Source organism: Nilaparvata lugens, chromosome 12, assembly GCF_014356525.2.
Source record: "Nilaparvata lugens isolate BPH chromosome 12, ASM1435652v1, whole genome shotgun sequence".
In the NCBI taxonomy this organism is placed as follows: Eukaryota; Metazoa; Arthropoda; class Insecta; order Hemiptera; family Delphacidae; genus Nilaparvata; species Nilaparvata lugens.
The window spans coordinates 33,892,182-33,914,693 of NC_052515.1; the positions used below are offsets into that span (position 1 = coordinate 33,892,182).

At 36.1% G+C, this 22,512-nt stretch overlaps 1 protein-coding gene across 1 annotated transcript; it reads left to right on the forward strand.

Annotated features, from left to right (window-relative positions):
- Positions 1–19,636: 19,636 nt before the first annotated feature.
- LOC111043829 lies at positions 19,637–22,512 on the forward strand. Its single transcript, XM_022328884.2, has 2 exons — positions 19,637–20,375; positions 21,671–22,512. The coding sequence occupies exons 1-2, from the start codon at positions 20,010–20,012 to the stop codon at positions 22,049–22,051; spliced, it is 747 nt and encodes a 248-aa protein (XP_022184576.2). The 5' UTR covers positions 19,637–20,009; the 3' UTR covers positions 22,052–22,512.

A 22,512-nucleotide genomic window follows, 5' to 3' on the forward strand; every position in this document is an offset into this window, starting at 1 on the left:
CGAAACGCAGCAATAGATTTTCATGAAATTTGACAGGCATGTTCCTTTTTGAATTTCGCGTCGACGTGAACATACGGTTTTTTGAAATTTTGCATTTTAAGGATAATACAAAAGGAATAGGAGTCTTCTTTGAACGCCAATATTACCGTAAAAATCAGACTTTAGGATTATTCATAATAAATCAGCTGTCTAGTGGACCATAATACTACCCGTTCAAAAACATTGAACATCTTGAAAATGTATCTTTCCATCAACGTTAGTAAACAGTTTACTATAATACTACCCGTTCAAAAACATCGAACATCTTGAAAATGTATCTTTCCATCAACGTTGTAGACAGTTGCAGCCAGACCTGATAACAGCGCTCACACTCACATTCCGGGACGACACGTCACGGTACGATAGGACAGAAAGCTCTATGTTTATTTAGGATTTTTACTAGACATTTTAAATTGATAAATTATTTATTAATTTTTGAGAAAACATAACAACAGGTCAATGTATGTAACTTACTGTGCGCGAGGTCTACTGTTCACAGAACTACTAGTTGATAATGACCGTATCAATTAATTGAGAAACCGTATTCTTGTTGCTCGATAAATTGCATGCATTTCCTAGAAGAGAATGTACTTCATTATGGAATATTCGAGCATAATTTTCTATAACCATTATCAACCTTGCCATATGAAATCAATACCTCAAAATACTCAAGCATAATTTTGATAATATAAGTAACATTCCTGATATTCAGGCCAACTTCCGAACTGACATTTATTCACAAAAAATATATAAACTGATAGCCTACAGTTCTCCTCTATTTATGAAGAGAGTTGAAGTTTTATCATTTCATCATACACTACATATCTTTTTCCAGTAAATATTTCAATTCATCCACAATCAGTCTTCGAGTCGTAATTTTAGAGTTAAAACTTGATCTCATTCATTCGTGATACATTCTTTGATTCATTTTCTCATGATCTATTCTTCCATTAGCAATGTCTAATAATAATTATATGATTCAATATTCCAAACTCACATTTTCAAACTAAAATCTCAATTCAACTAATTCTCTACTAGGAAATTGGCATCTTAATCGAAACAAATCATCAGTCATGAAATGATACGTCCTTTATCCTACTTTCTTTAATACATAGCCTCATGGATACCACAGTATCCTATACGAACTTATAACTTTCGATACAACTCTAGAATTCAGATCAAATTTACATCACAACCTAAACAAAACCACTAGCCACGAACCACCAGCACTCATTACACAAAATAAATCAATACAGCTTGACGTAATAATTATTACCTTCTTTCCATTATTCTAACCTCCCATCTATATAGCACAATTTGACAAACACTTATTCTCTATTAATAGCCTGCTAGTTTCCCTGAGGGGCAACGTTGATTGATAGACCTAATTAAATGAGAGCAAGTCTTTGGGGATTTCGTCAATAAACAATAAACGGTGGGTATTGTTGATCAAGGGTGTTGTTATGGGGTGTATTTCAGTGTGTTATGTTTGGAAATTTAGGGAGAGAATGTGAATTTTGAGAAGAACACAAAAATTGTAAAATTGAGGGGGTACGGTGGGTGAGGTGGACTCACCTCTTGGACCAACCTGTTAGCTTCTTATCCAATAAATTTCACCTCACGAAACACTCGAACTAAAATTCTGTTTTAACAACTTAATTTCACAAACAATTTCGGGGGTTTCATCTCGTGAAACACCTTCACTAACCGAACTGATCAAATTTTTATTAGAAAATCATCTCACTGATAAGAGTGAGAATTTTCTGAGGAGGTTGGTGTATGTCAACTCCTCAGTGCAACGCCTCACACAAAACTGCCCTCCTCAAACCCTCCAAAGTGCCACAACAATGAAAGTGCGGAGGGGATGATCGGATGTTCTGGACAGGAAGCTCACCAGGCAACGTGATGAGATGATGCCTTGCAACGCCAGTTGTGTTGCTTAAGGGTGGAAATAAGAGGATTTCATTTCCATACAAAACTTGGTCTCAGTTGAGTTATAAGACTTGTGTTCAGGCACAAACTAAGGGTATTGTGTTGAATTGAATAAAACCCATAATTTGGGTTGAAGTTAAGGAAAATGCTCAAAATGACCTTTTTCACATAAAAACATGGCTTGATCAGAATACATTGACAATGAACACCACGAAAACGAAATTTATGCCAATATCATTGAGACCAACGACCGATTACAATTTATCAAGTTTGAAAGTTCACTGCTGTGGGGATTTTGTCAGTGTTACATGTGGGTGTTCTTGTATTGAAATGGTCACTTCCTAAAAGTATTTGGGCGTTTTTTTTAACCATAGGATGAGGTGGTCTGCTCACATTGAATACATAAAAAAAAGACTGAGAAAATATATATATATGCATTTAGAATGATGAGCGATGTACTGGATAAGAGAGAGATTAGAATCGCAAACTTTGCATATGTCCAGTCCCTTTTGGAGTTTGGTATAGTTGCATGGGGTGGTGCTTGCAAGACGGTACTTCAGCCACTCTTTATTGTCCAGAAAGCCATTTTGAAAGTAGCTCTAAAAAAAATCCTCGTTTCTCAACTAACATTCTCTTTGAGGAGAGTGAGGTCCTGACTGTAAGACAGCTCTTCATTAAAAACATTTAATACATTTATTTTCCAACATGAATATTCTTGGGCCCATTACAAATATGCATCAAACGCGGTATGCTGTTATCACTAGTATTACAGCTATACCCCTCCAGAGATCCCTTACACAAACAAATTCCTTCTATATTTCACATGTTCTGTACCGTAACTTGGCTCGTCACTTCCCACACCACATAGTATTTCAGGACGTCCCAAATCCTTATTTAAATTGAAATTGAAGAAATTTTTAATACAGCTGGTAGTGGACAATTCAGAAAACATCATCACAACAAATTATACCTACCTTAATTGATAAATTCGCTGGTGGTGACAACCTGACTACTGTTCTTGGAATCTGTATGCATCATTACGATAATTAACCTTTTTATTATTTTTTTGAGCTATCCAATAATCCTCTGTACGTAATCATAATATTAAATAGGATTCTGAATGCAGCAAAATTAGTGTTTCCTTTCTCTCTAACAAACTTATAATATGCAACTCTGGTTTGCGCACAGGCATTTTTTGCCCATGCAGACCATTTTCTAAAGATTTATTTGGCTTACTGTATTCATGAGGTTGTTTTTATTCTTTGTTGTTGTTTTATATTGATAATGAGTACATAAGATTATTACTTTGTATGTAAAGTGCATTTTTTTGAAATAAATATCTTTTGTCTGTCTGTCTGTCTGTTATCATCAATTGGTCACATTGGTTGCCTATATGAAATCATCACAAATAGAAACTTCCCGTGCTGACAAATCATTTTTGAATAGTAGCGCTCATCGAATTTCCACCTAGCTGTTTACCCTGTTGTCAATATTTGCAGTAGCAGAAGTCTTCGGGGTGAATTACAGCATTTAATTTGGATTTTCGTTTAATAATAATAATTAATTCATTAGCATTTAATAATTGCAATATCTCAGTAATTTCCATCTGTGTTAAAATAGAAACGTTTGTACTGTATTATCATTCATGCCCTCATCATAACCTGGGCTTAAAATACTTGTGGAGTCTATATTGGTGAGATGTTGTGATATCTATCCATAATGAAAACACTGTCTTGTAAATAATATCACTTATTTATTGTAAAAATTACAATCATGTTTCAACACCAATGATGTCATCTTCAGTGTGAGAAATTCTTTAGTGTGAGGCTGTGTTTCCTTTGAAAAAAAAATGTGATAGTGGTAAAAGAGAAAATGATAAACGATAAAGATAAAAGATAAAATATGTGTTAGTGCACACGTGGTAATGCATGACCAAGCGTGCAGATGAGAAACAACATATAGAAAGAATAATAGGAACACTCTACAAATAATAGGTCCTTATTCCAGTGAGGAATTCTTTTTGCATTATGGAATGCAAAGATTGACGACTTAGATTATAATTGACAAATCCATACACCCCTTTCATAGGTGGTCAGTGGGATGAAAAAAAAAGTGAATGAAAAAGTGAAAAAACTCACACTAGACGCTTGCACTTGCTGGTTGCGTTTAGTGTGAGCAGCTACATGCAAGTCACAACGTGTTTCAATGGTACTTTCCAGATTTTATTTTTCGGCTTATGTATGATCTGAGGTGCACTTGCACATACACGCAACCAATCTTATCATACCAGCGACCACAAAGTACAAATATGTATTATGTACAAATGTATGTACAAATATGTATTAATGTGGTCGCTGGATCATACCCTCATTTATAGATTGGTCAGTTGAGTATATACGAGTTTAAAGATTATAATTTTCAAGCCGTCACAAATTTTCAAGCGGTCAATGGGTCGGCTACAACTGTACAAAAATATACAAATTTGTATTATAAGGTGGCTGGATCATACCCTCAATTATAGATTGGTCAGTTGAGTATATACGAGTGTTATAGATTATAATTTTCAAGCCGTCACATATTTTCAAGCGGTCAATGGGTCGGCTACAACTGTACAAAAATATACAAATTTGTATTATAAGGTGGCTGGATCATACCCTCAATTATAGATTGGTCAGTTGAGTATATACGAGTGTTATAGATTATAATTTTCAAGCCGTCACAAATTTTCAAGCGGTCAATGGGTCGGCTACAACTGTACAAAAATATACAAATTTGTATTATAAGGTGGCTGGATCATACCCTCAATTATAGATTGGTCAGTTGAGTATATACGAGTGTTATAGATTATAATTTTCAAGCCGTCACATATTTTCAAGCGGTCAATGGGTCGGCTACAACTGTACAAAAATATACAAATTTGTATTATAAGGTGGCTGGATCATACCCTCAATTATAGATTGGTCAGTTGAGTATATACGAGTGTTATAGATTATAATTTTCAAGTCGTCACATATTTTCAAGCGGTCAATGGGTCGGCTACAACTGTACAAAAATATACAAATTTGTATTATAAGGTGGCTGGATCATACCCTCAATTATAGATTGGTCAGTTGAGTATATACGAGTGTTATAGATTATAATTTTCAAGCCGTCACAAATTTTCAAGCGGTCAATGGGTCGGCTACAACTGTACAAAAATATACAAATTTGTATTATAAGGTGGCTGGATCATACCCTCAATTATAGATTGGTCAGTTGAATATATAACGAGTGTTATAGATTATAATTTTCAAGCCGTCACATATTTTCAAGCGGTCAATGGGTCGGCTACAACTGTACAAAAATATACAAATTTGTATTATAAGGTGGCTGGATCATACCCTCAATTATAGATTGGTCAGTTGAGTATATACGAGTGTTATAGATTATATAATTTTCAAGCCGTCACAAATTTTCAAGCGGTCAATAGGTCGGCTACAACTGTACAAAAATATACAAATTTGTATTATAAGGTGGCTGGATCATACCCTCAATTATAGATTGGTCAGTTGAGTATATACGAGTGTTATAGATTATATAATTTTCAAGCCGTCACATATTTTCAAGCGGTCAATGGGTCGGCTACAACTGTACAAAAATATACAAATTTGTATTATAAGGTGGCTGGATCATACCCTCAATTATAGATTGGTCAGTTGAGTATATACGAGTGTTATAGATTACAATTTTCAAGCCGTCACAAATTTTCAAGCGATCAATGGGTCTTGCAACTGAAGGGAAGGTACACACGAACATAGATTTTTAGACTTCCAATTTTTTGCAGTCCTTTTAAACTGTATTAGATACAAAATAACTTGGTAAAAACCAAGGTAACTAGAATCATAGAGAAACAATATCTTGAGTTATGCTATTGTTTCTCAATGCTAGAATGTATTCTAGGTACATTGGTGAAAACCTATAGAATTATTCATAATAATACAGCTGTCGAATGGATTATCAATTTCATGCAATGACGTATGCAATTGACAACTCGAAGTAGCTTGGTATTTTCTCCTGGACAGTTTTTGATGATAGCAGTTTACAGCAGATGATTAGCATTGTCGGTACATCACAAGGATAGTATCTTAGAGAAACAATAGCGTAAGTAGATATCCCATGGTATAGGGCGTTTATGTCGCAACTTCTACTGTCATCTCAAGCCGATTGCTGTTGATTATTGTCGATTTTTACTGTTTTGACCGGGTAAGAGTGTAAGAACGGCACAATATGAGAGACTACCAGCGTCATAAAGCTTCACAGGAGAGAACTACGTGGACTATCAGCTTGAGATAACAGTAAAAGTTGCGACATAAACGCCCTGTACCATAGGATATCTACTTACGCTATTGTTTCTCTATGATAGTATATAGATCTATATACTATTCTTGGGTACATCAACCCAAACAGCCATTAGTCGACTTCACACCGATTTGAGAATGATTTTTGTGTGTTCTGAATTGTAATTGAAGAATGTTAAGTGACACATAACCTAGCTACATTTGAACTATTGTATGAAATAGAATTGGAACCGTTTTGGGTGTATAAGCCTGTGGTACTTTCCTCTAAGTTGTGTAATTCTCATTGATTAAATAAATAAATAAATATCTCGCCGACACGACATGGCAGGACAGAATTAACTCGGTTAGACAGATGGAGGAGGATGTGGTTTATAACAGCACGAGGTCTACTGTTCACAGATCTGTTAGTTTTTCAGCTATGAAGAGGAAATTAGTAATCAGTAGTTCCCCGAAACTCTCTCTCTCTCTCTCTCTCTCTCTCTCTCTCTCTCTCTCTCTCTCTCTCTCTCTCTCTCTCTCTCTCTCTCTCTCTCTCTCTCTCTCTCTCTCTCTCTCTCTCTCTCTCTCTCTCTCTCTCTCTCTCTCTCTCTCTCTCTCTCTCTCTCTCTCTCTCTCTCTCTCTCTCTCTCTCTCTCTCTCTCTCTCTCTCTCTCTCTCTCTCTCTCTCTCTCTCTCTCTCTCTCTCTCTCTCTCTCTCTCTCTCTCTCTCTCTCTCTCTCTCTCTCTCTCTCTCTCTCTCTCTCTCTCTCTCTCTCTCTCTCTCTCTCTCTCTCTCTCTCTCTCTCTCTCTCTCTCTCTCTCTCTCTCTCTCTCTCTCTCTCTCTCTCTCTCTCTCTCTCTCTCTCTCTCTCTCTCTCTCTCTCTCTCTCTCTCTCTCTCTCTCTCTCTCTCTCTCTCTCTCTCTCTCTCTCTCTCTCTCTCTCTCTCTCTCTCTCTCTCTCTCTCTCTCTCTCTCTCTCTCTCTCTCTCTCTCTCTCTCTCTCTCTCTCTCTCTCTCTCTCTCTCTCTCTCTCTCTCTCTCTCTCTCTCTCTCTCTCTCTCTCTCTCTCTCTCTCTCTCTCTCTCTCTCTCTCTCTCTCTCTCTCTCTCTCTCTCTCTCTCTCTCTCTCTCTCTCTCTCTCTCTCTCTCTCTCTCTCTCTCTCTCTCTCTCTCTCTCTCTCTCTCTCTCTCTCTCTCTCTCTCTCTCTCTCTCTCTCTCTCTCTCTCTCTCTCTCTCTCTCTCTCTCTCTCTCTCTCTCTCTCTCTCTCTCTCTCTCTCTCTCTCTCTCTCTCTCTCTCTCTCTCTCTCTCTCTCTCTCTCTCTCTCTCTCTCTCTCTCTCTCTCTCTCTCTCTCTCTCTCTCTCTCTCTCTCTCTCTCTCTCTCTCTCTCTCTCTCTCTCTCTCTCTCTCTCTCTCTCTCTCTCTCTCTCTCTCTCTCTCTCTCTCTCTCTCTCTCTCTCTCTCTCTCTCTCTCTCTCTCTCTCTCTCTCTCTCTCTCTCTCTCTCTCTCTCTCTCTCTCTCTCTCTCTCTCTCTCTCTCTCTCTCTCTCTCTCTCTCTCTCTCTCTCTCTCTCTCTCTCTCTCTCTCTCTCTCTCTCTCTCTCTCTCTCTCTCTCTCTCTCTCTCTCTCTCTCTCTCTCTCTCTCTCTCTCTCTCTCTCTCTCTCTCTCTCTCTCTCTCTCTCTCTCTCTCTCTCTCTCTCTCTCTCTCTCTCTCTCTCTCTCTCTCTCTCTCTCTCTCTCTCTCTCTCTCTCTCTCTCTCTCTCTCTCTCTCTCTCTCTCTCTCTCTCTCTCTCTCTCTCTCTCTCTCTCTCTCTCTCTCTCTCTCTCTCTCTCTCTCTCTCTCTCTCTCTCTCTCTCTCTCTCTCTCTCTCTCTCTCTCTCTCTCTCTCTCTCTCTCTCTCTCTCTCTCTCTCTCTCTCTCTCTCTCTCTCTCTCTCTCTCTCTCTCTCTCTCTCTCTCTCTCTCTCTCTCTCTCTCTCTCTCTCTCTCTCTCTCTCTCTCTCTCTCTCTCTCTCTCTCTCTCTCTCTCTCTCTCTCTCTCTCTCTCTCTCTCTCTCTCTCTCTCTCTCTCTCTCTCTCTCTCTCTCTCTCTCTCTCTCTCTCTCTCTCTCTCTCTCTCTCTCTCTCTCTCTCTCTCTCTCTCTCTCTCTCTCTCTCTCTCTCTCTCTCTCTCTCTCTCTCTCTCTCTCTCTCTCTCTCTCTCTCTCTCTCTCTCTCTCTCTCTCTCTCTCTCTCTCTCTCTCTCTCTCTCTCTCTCTCTCTCTCTCTCTCTCTCTCTCTCTCTCTCTCTCTCTCTCTCTCTCTCTCTCTCTCTCTCTCTCTCTCTCTCTCTCTCTCTCTCTCTCTCTCTCTCTCTCTCTCTCTCTCTCTCTCTCTCTCTCTCTCTCTCTCTCTCTCTCTCTCTCTCTCTCTCTCTCTCTCTCTCTCTCTCTCTCTCTCTCTCTCTCTCTCTCTCTCTCTCTCTCTCTCTCTCTCTCTCTCTCTCTCTCTCTCTCTCTCTCTCTCTCTCTCTCTCTCTCTCTCTCTCTCTCAATACCACACTTTTCTCCCCCCACTCACACACACACTCTCTCTCTCAATCTCACACTTCTTCTGCTCTCGAACCCTTTTTTTCTTCTTTTCTGATCAAGCCAGTACGTGTGTTGAAATTGAGTTGAAATATTTGAGCGCTCTATTAATCTATTACGTCAGTGGAGAAGCGAATGAAAGTGCAAGAGAAAATTGGCGTGAAAGAGAGGAAAAGAGAAGAAAACAAAGAGAAGGGATGGAGCATGCGCTTCAAACAGGGCGGTGGAAAAGTGGACCTTTCAAAGTATTGCTAACAGCTAGGAGGCTCCCATCTCGCTTGATACGCCGATTTTACACGTTTGATACATAAACTAGAATAGAATAGAATTCTCTATTGTCATTAAACACATAGTGCAATAGGCATATTCATCAGGAAACATAAAACATACCATAGTCACACAGACAAATACAAAATAAAGCAATTCATAGAAGACAATATGGACACATCACAATAAGCTTTAACAAAATATGAGTCATATAAATGAATCCTAGTATACTAGTAGCTCTGCGAACAGTAGACCTCGCTCATGAATACAACTTTCAATCTAATGAGAAGGGCCAGTACAGTAAGTACAGTATATTGTGAAGATTCAGCCATGTCATCTATTATTTTCTCCATTGAAAGTGCTAGAGAAACTGTTTGCAGGGACACCGGACTTATCAAGGAGGTACCTTAATATCGTCTCCATATTTACAATTTGTAAATAATATCTAGCCTGCGTTACCTGCAGCTGATACCTTTTCTGTGATGTAACATGTAATGAATATCACTTCTTAGTAGATCCTATTTACCGCTTTTGCGAGACTTTTTTGCGACTTTTCCCCCCCTCCCCCCTCCCCCCGCACCCATCCTACCTTCCCCGCACCTCCCCCGCTCCTGCGGCACCTCCCCCGCCCCCTTAGAAGAACCTCTCTCTCTCTCTCTCTCTAGAAGAAGGAGAAGAAGAAGGAGAAGAAGAAGAAGAAGAAGAAGGAGAAGAAGAAGGAGAAGAAGAAGAAGAAGGAGAAGAAGAAGAAGAAGGAGAAGAAGAAGGAGAGGAAGATGATACTCTCTCTCTCTTGTCATGCTCTAGTTAATATAGTCATGGCTAATTACATTTAGTCATGCTCAATTACATTTAGTCATAGTCTATTTGATGATTAATAGTAGAGAGAGAGATATGTGTGTGAGAGAGAGGTAATCTACTGACAGATTCAAGTGAAACGAACTTAACTGAAACATGTTCTTGTCAATGGGTTGTACACAACGAACACTGCCAGATTTAAGTGAAACAAACTTCTTGTGAAATGAATATCTTACTCTCAAATTTAACTGAAACATAATCTAGACAACGAGTTGTACACACAATGAACACTGGGAGATTTAAGTGAAACGATCTTCTTACTATCATAAATTCTAGATGAGATTTTATCATTCTTCCAAGAATATATGTCCAGTAGTAACATTCAAATCCCATCTTTTTCAAAACTCTTTATGTGGCAAGCATAGTTGAATATTCTTTGGAAGAATAATAGTGAATTCAAAGTTCTTTTCTGAATCTATATTGATATAAATCATTCTCACCAAATCTTACATTCTTAACATATTATCAAACTGAAAAACATTGTCATTTCTTGTTGTAGTTTTCACAACACCATGTAGCAACGATTGCTTAGTGTGAGACAACCTTGAGTGTTATCATTACGCACCAATTCTGCTCTTACCTGATGATTAACATGTTTCAAAATTTCACTTCGGAGAGCATACAAGCACGATTGCTGTTGTGCTCTAATTCAATACGTCACTATTGTCACGTTTGCAATTTCAGTTCACATAGCTTACAAGGACAAATGCAGTTCCGCTCTAATTCAATACTCGAGTATCGGCACGTTTTTGCAGAGTTCACAAGGACGAATGCATCTCTGTTCTAATTCGTACATTAACACGTACATACTCTTGTTTCAGCTTGGAAAAATGCATGTGAAGATTGAAATAGAATGTAGCTATTTCTCCCAAGCAATTTGCATAGTGAAAATCGGTTAAAGATTGATATGATCCTAACTTTAGGGTTTTAGAACATCGCCGTAGATTGAGAGACCCATCTTATCAGTTATTAAATCACCTACTTGATCTTCTGTCAAATTATGAGATTTCGCTTCTATCCAATTCATATTGAAACTAACTTTCGCATAATTTCGCACTATTTGGTATGCTATTCGGTGAATAAATAATGTGAGATAATCGGTGAATGCAGCCGAACATTGTAATCTTGTCACTTCATCATTCTCTGTATTTTTAATTGAAGTTGCTATTTCCTCACGAATTGATTTGAGTGTAGCTTGTAATTCATCTTTCTTAATAAATGCTTGCATTTCACTACTCAGATCATTTTTCAATACATAAGTTTCGCTAAACGTAGTTAGCAATGTATTCAAATCGTTTTTTGAAACAAATTGTTCAATCCCCTCCATAAGATTTGTCTTTATCGTATTACTCATTGCAGATAATCGATCTTCTAACTCTTGTTTTGTTATAACAATGTTATTCAATGTCCGCACAGTTTTATCCAAATATTCCTTATCAACAGATAATGAATGAGTTTCATTTACTCTAGTAAAAAGTTCTGTGCTAAGCTGTTTCAATCTAGTATTCAGATAATTTCTATCTAATACTTGCAAATCTTTAATCTTGTCTGAGATAACTTTCAATTTCTCATCCAAATAATTCTTGTCAACTTTATTATCGTTGATCGTATTCAAGTGTGATCTGAATATCTCTGTTGTTGATTTGAGATCATGAAGAGAATTCTCCAAATTGATAGATTTCTCTTTAAGTCCCCTATCGATAGTGTCAGATAACTGTTGTAATGTACTGAAGATGTGTTCCTTTTCGATCTTGTTCAATCCAATATTCTTAACTATATTAGATAATTGCGAATCTAAATACGAATGTAGAGATTCACTAACACCCTGTTGATTAATTGCCTGTATTATTCTCTCACTAAAACTGGTAAGATCTGGTTCATTCCATACAATGTCTTTTTTCGCAGCGACTCTCTCGCTTTTACCTCCGAATCTGTGCACGCTCATTCTGCAACTAAACAATAATTTTACCTTCACGCAATTCTTCTATAATTGATGCGATCTCAACATCATGAGCTGAGTGCCCGGCAAGTTCTGATGATTTTAATAAATGAAGTCTCTGAACCAATTCGTCATAGTTGTCATAATATTGGTAAATTCTATTGCTAGAAGTATTTTTTGCAAATTTCAATAAGCCAGAACCTCTCTTACTTGTTTTTTTAACAGGAAACAGCATTTGAATTAAGCGAGACTTTACACCACTGTTACGTTTCACATATCCTCGTCTATCCAAATGAACTTTTGTTATTGATAAAATCTTCTTGTATTTATTTAGATCTTTTTCATCAAAGAGATATGAATTCGGTCTTTGCGCAAATAACAGTTCTAATAGTCCATGTGTAATTCGGAATTTTTCGTTATCAATATAAAAGAAGTAGTTATCAAAGCTAACAACCATCTCACCCATAAAATATAATTTTCGGTCAGAATCGTAGGAAATTCCATAAGGAATCGAGTTATCCAATTTTTCACTATGAAATGTATACAAATATTGTGCAAGCACTTGATTCTTTATCTTCTTTATGTTAGCGCTTGTATCACTCTCAAGCCTAGTTGAATTAAATATACTTGATTCGTTCATGCTTAGATCTTTTTCAGCTGCTGATGGTGATGCAACTTCTATTGTTTCATCATCATGTTTTTCTCCCAATTCCATACTTTCGTCTTCTTCTTCTTGTTCCTCCTTTTTTGGTATAAAACTCTGATCAGAGTGGAGAGAAGATTTAGTTTTCCCCATTTCAACTAAAGGTGTGATAATCGGTTTAAAAAGTTTTTCTCTGTAATTGTCAGATTGCTTTTCAAAATGTACAATGCTTCTATGTTTATCTCTAATAACTTTCCTCAATTTCTTAATCTTATCGATTAGAGCAACACTAGCGTTTTGTCTTCTACGAGACATCCTCATTCTTTCACTGCTACTCACTCTCTACTGAATGTCAATAAAGTTATCCAGACCCTCTCTATATTTTCCACTATTAGCTGTACATTCGGTCATAATAGTAAGAAAACTATGCTTCTTAGAATTCCACACATTTGAACACAATTTACTGAAATCTCTGAAGCAAATATCTTCACCCACATAGTCTCTATGTATTAATTTGAGTGATAATTGATCAATTTTGAATATAACAATCATATTTGCATTATCTCTGGTGAAATGTTTTTGTGTTGCACCATAACTTTGAATTAAATATGCTGTATCAATATTACGATGTCTACCCATAGTAAAATAATCTCTTATTTGAGGTGTGTGACTAAGTTGTAAATCATCGAATATGGCGAGAGAAAATTTTTTCAATTTATTGGGGTGGAGAATTCTCTCAGGAATATCATTGACATGAAATTCAATACCTTTCATTTTTGAAAAGACTTTTCTTAAAAACAAGTACTTATCTTGATATTGGCTTTTAGTATTTAAATAAATATGTTTAAATCTCAATCCATTTTTGGAAAAAATCAAGTTGAACAATAAATTCGTTTTACCACATGCAGACGGGCCTACAATGAGAATTCTAGCGTTATGCGGTATCAATGTTCCATTCTTACACCATACAGGCTTTTCCTCTTGTGCAATTAACTTATCGAAATTTACAATGTCGAGTTTGTTCATGTTGAGAAAGTGAGATATACAAACAGAACTGTTTCATGTGTCTGGTTCACTCGGTAATGAAGCGTTTCTAGGTGACTAGATGTACTCACCCATTCAACATATAGTCACCTTGTGCCACATGCTACTAGCACTTCTCTATGACAAAATGAGAAATGAAAGAGCCAACATTCAATTCAAGTTGTTTTTATTTAAAAAACACACAATGTAAAGAATATTACAACAGATGTGGATAATGTACATTATTTACATCATATGATCTTACTCTAATTATTTACAACAAATGTGGATAGATAATGTACATTATTTACATCATATATATGATCTTACTCTAATTATTTACTTTACATCATATGATCTTACTCTAATTATTTACAACAAATGTGGATAGATAATGTACATTATTTACATCATATCTTACTCTAATTATTTACAACAAATGTGGATAGATAATGTACATTATTTACATCATATATGATCTTACTCTAATTATTTACAACATATGTGATTCGATAAAATTATACCATGTGATCTTACTCTAATTATTATTTACTCTAATAAGTTCTCTCGATTTATGAATGATGGTTGTGGAAATCCAATCCATTTCACAAGCAACTTATCCTTATCTTGTCTCAATATTTTTTCTATCAAATAAACATTTCTTTCAGATTCATTCAAATGCGTTTTTTTAATTTCTTCTTGATAAAACCTACCCTGTATTATCTCACCACTAAGATCTTCTAATGAGTAAGTGATAGGTCTTGTGGGATGTATGCTCACAATTCGGAAATATTCGGATGACCAATTCATTAGATATTTTTTATCAAATATCTGTTTCTTTTTAGAAATTCTCACAATATCACCTAGCTTATATTTTGGTTTCAACACTTTTAATTTGAATCGTCTATTAAATGCAGAGTTTAGTGATTCTAAAACACGTTTACGATGTTTTTTAGTTACATCTTTAGGTCGCATTCCAATGCTACTGTGTACTGTATTGTTATAATCATCTACAATATTTTGTAAGTTATTAACCCAGTTTTTACTCCCACGTTCAGTTAAAGATCGATATATTTTTGATTTTATTGTACGATTAAATCTCTCAGCGATACTAGCTTTCTTATCAGTAAAAACAGAATAATGCTTGATATTATACTTATCTAACAAATCTTTCACATGCTTATTAAAATACTCCTTCCCTCCATCTGTCTGGAAAAAACGCATATGTCTATTCTTACAAATAATGGGTTCGAGTGCATTATAAACACTTTGTGCAGTCTTATTCTTTAAAGGTATACAATAAGCGTACTTAGTAAAACAATTAATAACAACTAAAATATAACGATATCCTTTATTGAATTTAGATAAGCTACCCATCTCAATCAGATCTGATTGATATAAATCGTTCTCATTCTTCAACTCATATCTGCGTGTGGGGTAATTTACACGTGCAGCAGAGTGAAGCTCTGCTGCTAATTTTGCTCTAATATTACTCATTCTTCTTCTTTGTGTGAAGACACGCTTGAAACAGAATTCGATGTGTTGGTCACTAGCTTGTTACACACACACTGATCTGTGCCATCAGTTTGCTATTTTGTAGTGACCGAATGGTAATGTATCGATTCCGTTCTCTGCAATAAAGCGTTTGTCATCGAACGGGCTTAAACAAACCTTTGCGCATTCAATTTGATGCATGTTATGATTGAAGGATCTCAACATATTACATTTTTCTATATGTTGGCATCGTTCAATCAAGCATTTTTTATACAAGTCAAAACTAAGTTTTCTATTTTTCACATGTGTCTTCACACCTTTTGCCACACACTTATTTACAGTTTCCTCCTTCTCATTATTTACAAGATATGAATATAATTTCGCCCGTAATCCCAGAAAAGATTTTAAAGGAAATGAAGCTGCCTCATCCTTAAATTTCCCTACAACTTTATTCCTCTCATTGGAGAAGCATTCGTGCTCAGCTGGGTAATTTGAAGTGTCAAACAATTCTAGATTTTCTCTTATCAGTTGGTAGACGTCGGGTGTCTCCAATGATAAGAGGAAGCTATCTGTATCAGTCATACAGAGCTGGATGCGTTGCCATGGTATGATTTTTTGCAATTTACAATAGAAAAAATCATACATGTGCAGTTTACTCAAATCCAGAATGCAGAAACCTGAATAGATTGGCTTATTCATTTTTAGTTCCAACTTTCGCGAGAAAACCGCAATCACATCCGAGCTTATTATCTGCCAGCGTTTACATAGGGGATTTGAAATGTACTTATCTAGACGCTTGACGTCTGTGATAATTTGAACATTACATTTATCTCGATTTCCCTCTATCGATTTTCCATAGCATAAGTTACTCATCTGTTTAAAGAAGGACACTTCAAATTTATTTTTCGCGGCTTGCCTATTACAGGTATTGAACTCAATGTAGTTCTTCAACCAAGGCGATTGGGAAAAGCTAATGACTCGATGTACCTTTGTTAATTGCAATCCGAGTTGAAGGTACAGTTTCAAATTCATGTAATGAACAATGTACCTCTCTCGATCAAAAAGCGTGTTCATGAGTTTTTTAGTCAGAGTTTGACCGTTCTCATTGGTTTGGTACTCGGAGAACAATTCACTAGGAGGAATTTGATGAAGGGGGGCGAGGGGGAAATTGGCATGCATATCATGTAACTCCTGTGGGTACTTGAGATCACATTCAATTACATAACCAGTTTCTGATTCACTCTCCAAATTTGTAAAGTCAAGAGCATGGATTTCTTCCTCTGAGAGGAACTTGAAATTTCCATAAGGTAAGAATTGATTCATAGAGTGCGCATACAAAGAATTACAATCTATATAAAGCAAATAGTTACTTGGTTTTGTGGGATCGTATGTGTCAGGGATGTGTTTGTTATTGGCTTCGCAATAACGCTTGCCAATAAACGAAACACCACCGCGCATTCCTGATTCAAACAATAGATGTATATCAGGATCGCTAATCAATTGGAGTTCAACCCGGGTGAACTTTAACATACAATTCCAAGTGTAATGAGCAAGCGAAAGAAAATGAGTCACATCGAGGCCATATGACCTAAAAAGCGTTGACCTCATTTCTTCGAAAACTTCAACTAATAGCATGACGTCTAGGCACAGATAGAAATCATGATACTCGCCGAGAGATTTCAACTTGAATGTTGAGAACACTCTTTGTGCATGCTCATATTCTTTGGGGGAGAGGGGTGTATCGTTAAGATCATTATAAAAACATTCTATCGGAGGGAGAGAAGTCTCAGCGAATTTTTCAGGGCAAGATATGTACGAATAGGGATATACTCCTTTTTTCAACAATAGTTGCCTTTGTTCGAGATCGGGGTCATTAAATACTGAAAACAGTCGTTTGAACTTCGATTCCATATCTGTACTATCTACCAAGTTGCGCACTAATACTTCTAAAGATTCATTCATAAATTTATATGAATCTAAAAACTTGATTTTTCCCACTGTCAATGTCAAAAATCTTTCTGATGTATTGGCGATACAGGAAATTTCTTTTTTACATTTTCCGAGAGCTTTTAGAATAAAATGACTGTCAAATCCACTAAAATTATGGAAGTAACAGCTAATCGTATCGTCAGTTCGAGTATTTAAATTACACGACACATGAGCAGCACACAAAAACTTTCCATTTTCATGTGCATGATGGCGTACCTTTGTGTCTGTTTCGGTAAAAACTTCATCGCAAAGGCCGCACTTATCAGCGTTTTGAAATTCGCGTTGCTGACGTTCACTTAAATGCTCCATCGGAATTTCACATTTTATATCTGCACTCAATAAATCGCCCAGTTCGATTATTTCCTTGAGAAATTTCTCCATGATCTTTTCATTGATATTACTCGATCTATAGAGTACTGGCCCGTACGCGATATCCCCATTCACATCAATTACAACGAAACAATACCCGCATGGAATATGACGCGCCGTTTTCTTGGTGTAACTTCTGGTAATAGGTACATCCTCAGATTCATTATCATCCATATTCACAACAAATGTTTCCAAATCCGCGTAGATTGTATACTTTTTCTTCAAAGTCGAACCGAGTTTTCTAAATTTGATTGTCTCACCACGTTTTGGGTATGAAGTTCTCTGAGACTGGAACTTTGAACAAAGCTCTAGATGTCTCATCAAATTTGCTTTCCCATCCCGGTTTACTCTTTTGTCTGATGTAAATCTGTGAAAACAGAAATTACAAACATCTACTTGTGCTTTAGCTTTCGAAAGGTGAGAAAGAAGACGCGACAATCCGTTTTTCCCGTTCGCGGTGTTAATTAAACAAAAATGAGTTTTTCCTGCATCGCCTTTCAACATTAAAAGATTAATTTGGTATTTACGCGTACGGAATATGCTTGTTCGATAGGGGAAAAACTTTTTGTTATCATACGCGATAACATGAATTGCGATGTCTGTATTGAGAATTTCAAATTTCTTTATGTCGCGATCGGTGGTTGGGAAATTAACTCCGCGAGTGTTCAGCCTGTGAGCAAATTTGCTCAAATATTTCACCGTTAAGTGTCTGTTATTCGGTTTCTGGTGAAAATAGGCTAGAACACTCCACAGAAAACACTTTTTATCAGAAAAATTTTTGATATTGATAACACATTTCTTATTGTTGATGAACTGGGGTGTTTGAATATAACTGCTTGTGTACATTGGATTATATCTAATCACATTTACATCAAGCGAGTCAATCTTCTTCAACACCCACCCACTCCCAAATCGAACAAAGTTATCGAATGAACTTAAAATTTTCCTAACTGCTAACATAAATTGTTCATTCAATTCGTCATAACTCTCCAAGACATTCATGCCTATGGCCGAGTAGCTATGAAGATTCACAATGGATGAAACAGCTTCGGATTCCTCTGATTCTAAAACTACCATCTTATACAATAATACATTTAATACTAAAAACCATTTGACATTTCCTTCGAAACGTGCAGCATGTTCTCTTATTATCTCGAAAACACGAGTTTTCGAGTTTTGAAGCACATTTTCAATGTCAGGTGCTACGTTTTCGAAGGAAATGCGATGGCGAATTGCTCGCGAACTCACCCCTCCAACTCTGTGTTCTCTGCTATGCTCCATCTCTGCTACTAGCGGGTTACTGAAAACAAACAAAGAATATATTACTATGGCACAGAATTAGATATAAAAACAAGTAAACATTAATCTAAAAATCAGTTGTGATTTAACAAGCTGCAAGTACAGTGCAAAAAATGCTCTCACAGGATCAGATTTTCATGCACGAACGATTGAGGTTATTAACATTTGATAATCGATGGAAATTAGAATCGAGTCTGTTGTCACCTCAAAATATGGCTAAACAGGGTTTTAAATTTGTGCGAGCACCTGACGTTGTTCAATGTGTGTTTTGTTCAGTATATTTAGAAAATTGGTTGCCAACAGACGATCCTAGTAAGGAACATGAACGATGTAGTCCAAATTGTGGATGGCGCAAACAAGATAATATTTCATGTGAAGAGGAGAATTTCGATAATAATATTCTACGGCAATATGAAGAGCGAGTTTTAACTTTCCATCGTCCAGAACCATTCAAGCACTCGGTATTTATTAATAGAGCAGACTATTTTGCAATAAATGGATACTTTTTACATGAGAAATCATATCTGCAATGTGTATATTGCAAATATATTATTGAAAATCCTTATGAAAAAGTGATACATGTTCCATTTTGTATATATAAAAAGATGAGCTATAATGGAAAAGAAACAACAAATGATGAAAAAGAAGATGCTGTGGGAAAACAAGCTGGATATTGTACAATATGCACTCTGTTGTAATCGAGATATTAGTGATTCCTAAGTGCATTGTAGTAGTAGTATCAGGAAAGAAGTAACTTCTGAAAAATCATGATTAGAAAAATAAAGAATTGTATCATACTTACATGCAATGAATGATGTGGTGTACTGTCTCTCTCTCTGCTTACACTAGTTCTTCACACGTCTTTCCTCCTCGAAGACTGGAGTGATTATGCAGTCTCGAACTCTGTGAAATCAACGAACATAATGAAAATCACAATAATAATATTGAGAAGAAATTTAGCAAGTCAACATGTGATGTTAATTATGAAAATTAATGAGGAGATTACATTCGAAATATTGTTATTCGAGATATGTGGAAGTGAGAATTCGAGTGCATTGTGAGAATTTGATATTTTTTCTCTGAATGCAACTTGCTGTACGTGTAAGAATGCATTTGTATGTCAAGGATGTGACAAGCGGGAAAATGCACTATCTCTCACTCACCCTAAAACAAAGAGAGAGGAACGAATGAGTATATAAGCGGCGGTCAATGGATTTGCCAGCTTCACTTGACCACTAGTCACGTTTCACACATATCCTCACTATCATCATGGAGTCCACACGAGAGCAGTACATCCTTCCGGATACACCACCTCAACAAGAACCATCATTCCCATCTTACTGGGCAGTGCAAGCTGCGCGGAAGAAGAAGATTCCTTCTACCAGCGCTGCACCCCCTGCTGCTGCTGCTGCTGTCGCATCTGACCCCGAGGACTCGCCCCTGAAGAGACGTGGAGTCTTCGTGGAGAGGAGGATGAGCGGCGATGAGCTCATTATACCAGACACACCACCATCTCATCTAGGATGGGCGCCGAAGCGAGTGCCGCTAACAACAATTACCAGCAACAGACAGCAGGGGAAGAGAAAACTGCAATTTCTCGAGGATGAGGACGAAACCAACTTCGTACCCCCAAAGGTTAGTTATTTCAAATATTATTAACATGTAATGTGAACAGATAATTTTAAATAATGTTGTCATCCAAAAGCTTGCTAGTATCTGATAAATTTCTTACTGAGAAAAACTAATTTCCAATGTTCACATTACATGTACTCACATTGGAGTTATTGATGAATCTGATTTGAAAGACAATTTCTTGATAACGAATATAGGAACTTAATTCAACTTTAGAGATTAGTCAAGATGTGCATTCAACTACATGAATATGATATATTCATTTGAATCATTCAAGAAATCAAGAAATATAATTATTCGAAGTGATTAGGTTGAATGCATGCTACTATCTAATAAATGAGAAAAAACTAATTTCCAATAGATGTCTTTGTACAATGCACAATGTGGAGCATAAATTGTTTTATGAAATCAAGAAATATAATTATTTGAAGTGATTAGGTTGAATGCATGCTACTATCTAATAAGTGAGAAAAAACTAATTTCCAATAGATGTCTTTGTACAATGCACAATGTGATATTAAATGATTAGAGTTCAGTTAAGATGTGTATAATTTTGAACTGATCAAGCTTACTAGTAGTTCAGTACGTATCTAATAAATGAGAAAAAACTAATTTCCAATAGATGTCTTTGTACAATGCACAATGTGATATTAAATGATTAGAGTTCAGTTAAGATGTATATTCGACTACATGAATATTCATTTGAATTGAGCATAAATTGTTTTATGAAATCAAGAAATATAATTATTTGATGTGATTAGGTTGAATGCATGCTACTATCTAATAAGTGAAAAAAAACTAATTTCCAATAGATGTCTTTGTACAATGCACAATGTGATATTAAATGATTAGAGTTCAGTTAAGATGTGTATAATTTTATTTTTGAACTGATCAACCTTACTAGTAGTTCAGTCAAAAATTGAATAAGATGAATATTTTGATTTCATTATTATGATGCATTTTTTGCTATAATATTGAAGTGATAAGAAAATTACTGATTCAGTTGATAGTTATTTGTTGCAGTGAAAGAGTTTGCTTATTAATTTGATTCACTATTGGATTCTGCAAGAAATATTATTTCAATAACTGATATTACTCACTTTGTGTAGAGAATGTCTTGTCAATCCGATGATATCAAGTTGAGATTATGACAATAATCTGTTGATCACAAGTAGAGAATGTCTTGTCAATCTGATGATATCAAGTTGAGATTATGACAATACTCTGTTGATCACAAGTAGTTGATAATCTGAAACAAATTATAATAAAGTTACTAATCATAGATTTTCATTTAACAGAAACATATGTCTGAGAACACCTCCATGGCTCCGCTACTGGAGGAGGCATCCGCACGGGATGATGATGATGATGAGGACTTCATCACACTAATCAATAAACCTACACCAAAACCGTGGGTACCTCTCCGTGAGCTGGCGGAGGATGTTCCACATGGTATAATCGCAGTACGGGAGGAAACGAACCATCACGGTAGAAGAATTATTTTAAAAATTAATATTGCATCTACGAAGAAAATCTCTGAGGTATACCTGCCTCAGAGATTTTCTTCAATAATTTCACCTGCTAAAGTTGTAAAATTCAATTCTAACTGTAAAAATTTAGGAATAGTAGTGAAGCATATAACCGCTACATGGAGCGATATTAAGATTGTTAAAATTTAACAATCTTATTCTCATAGCATGTAGTGGTTATATGTTTCACAAGTAGTATATAATGTAAATATTGTAGTGTTTGATAATAAATTGTAATATTGTTTTTAAAAAATTGTTCTTAATTCTCACCTGTTTGTTGTGTCAAAGAAGAAGATGTAGAATAGTTCACGCAAGAATAGATCCACTTGTAACTGAACACTCAATGAATGTAGAATAGTACAGTCAATGAGTGTTCGCTCACAAGAGAAGCTATTTTATAGTTGCTGCTGCTGCGCACACGCGCATGCCAGTCTTGACCTTGTTGCGAGATTCTCCTCCTTCTGTTTTGCGCTATACACTCACTATAGGTATAACAATCTATTTTTATCAGTATGCTTACAACACTTGAATGGAGAAGTTGTGCAATGAAGATAATCGTATGGAGAGTTTTATTTGTTCTTCTCTTTATAATATGTTGTGTGAATATGCTA

Coding starts and splice junctions, on each gene's coding strand:
- LOC111043829 (XM_022328884.2), top strand. CDS start 20,010: ATGGAGTCCACACGAGAGCAGTACATCCTTCCGGATACACCACCTCAA. Junction 20,376..21,670: donor CCAACTTCGTACCCCCAAAG/GTTAGTTATTTC, acceptor TTCATTTAACAG/AAACATATGTCTGAGAACAC.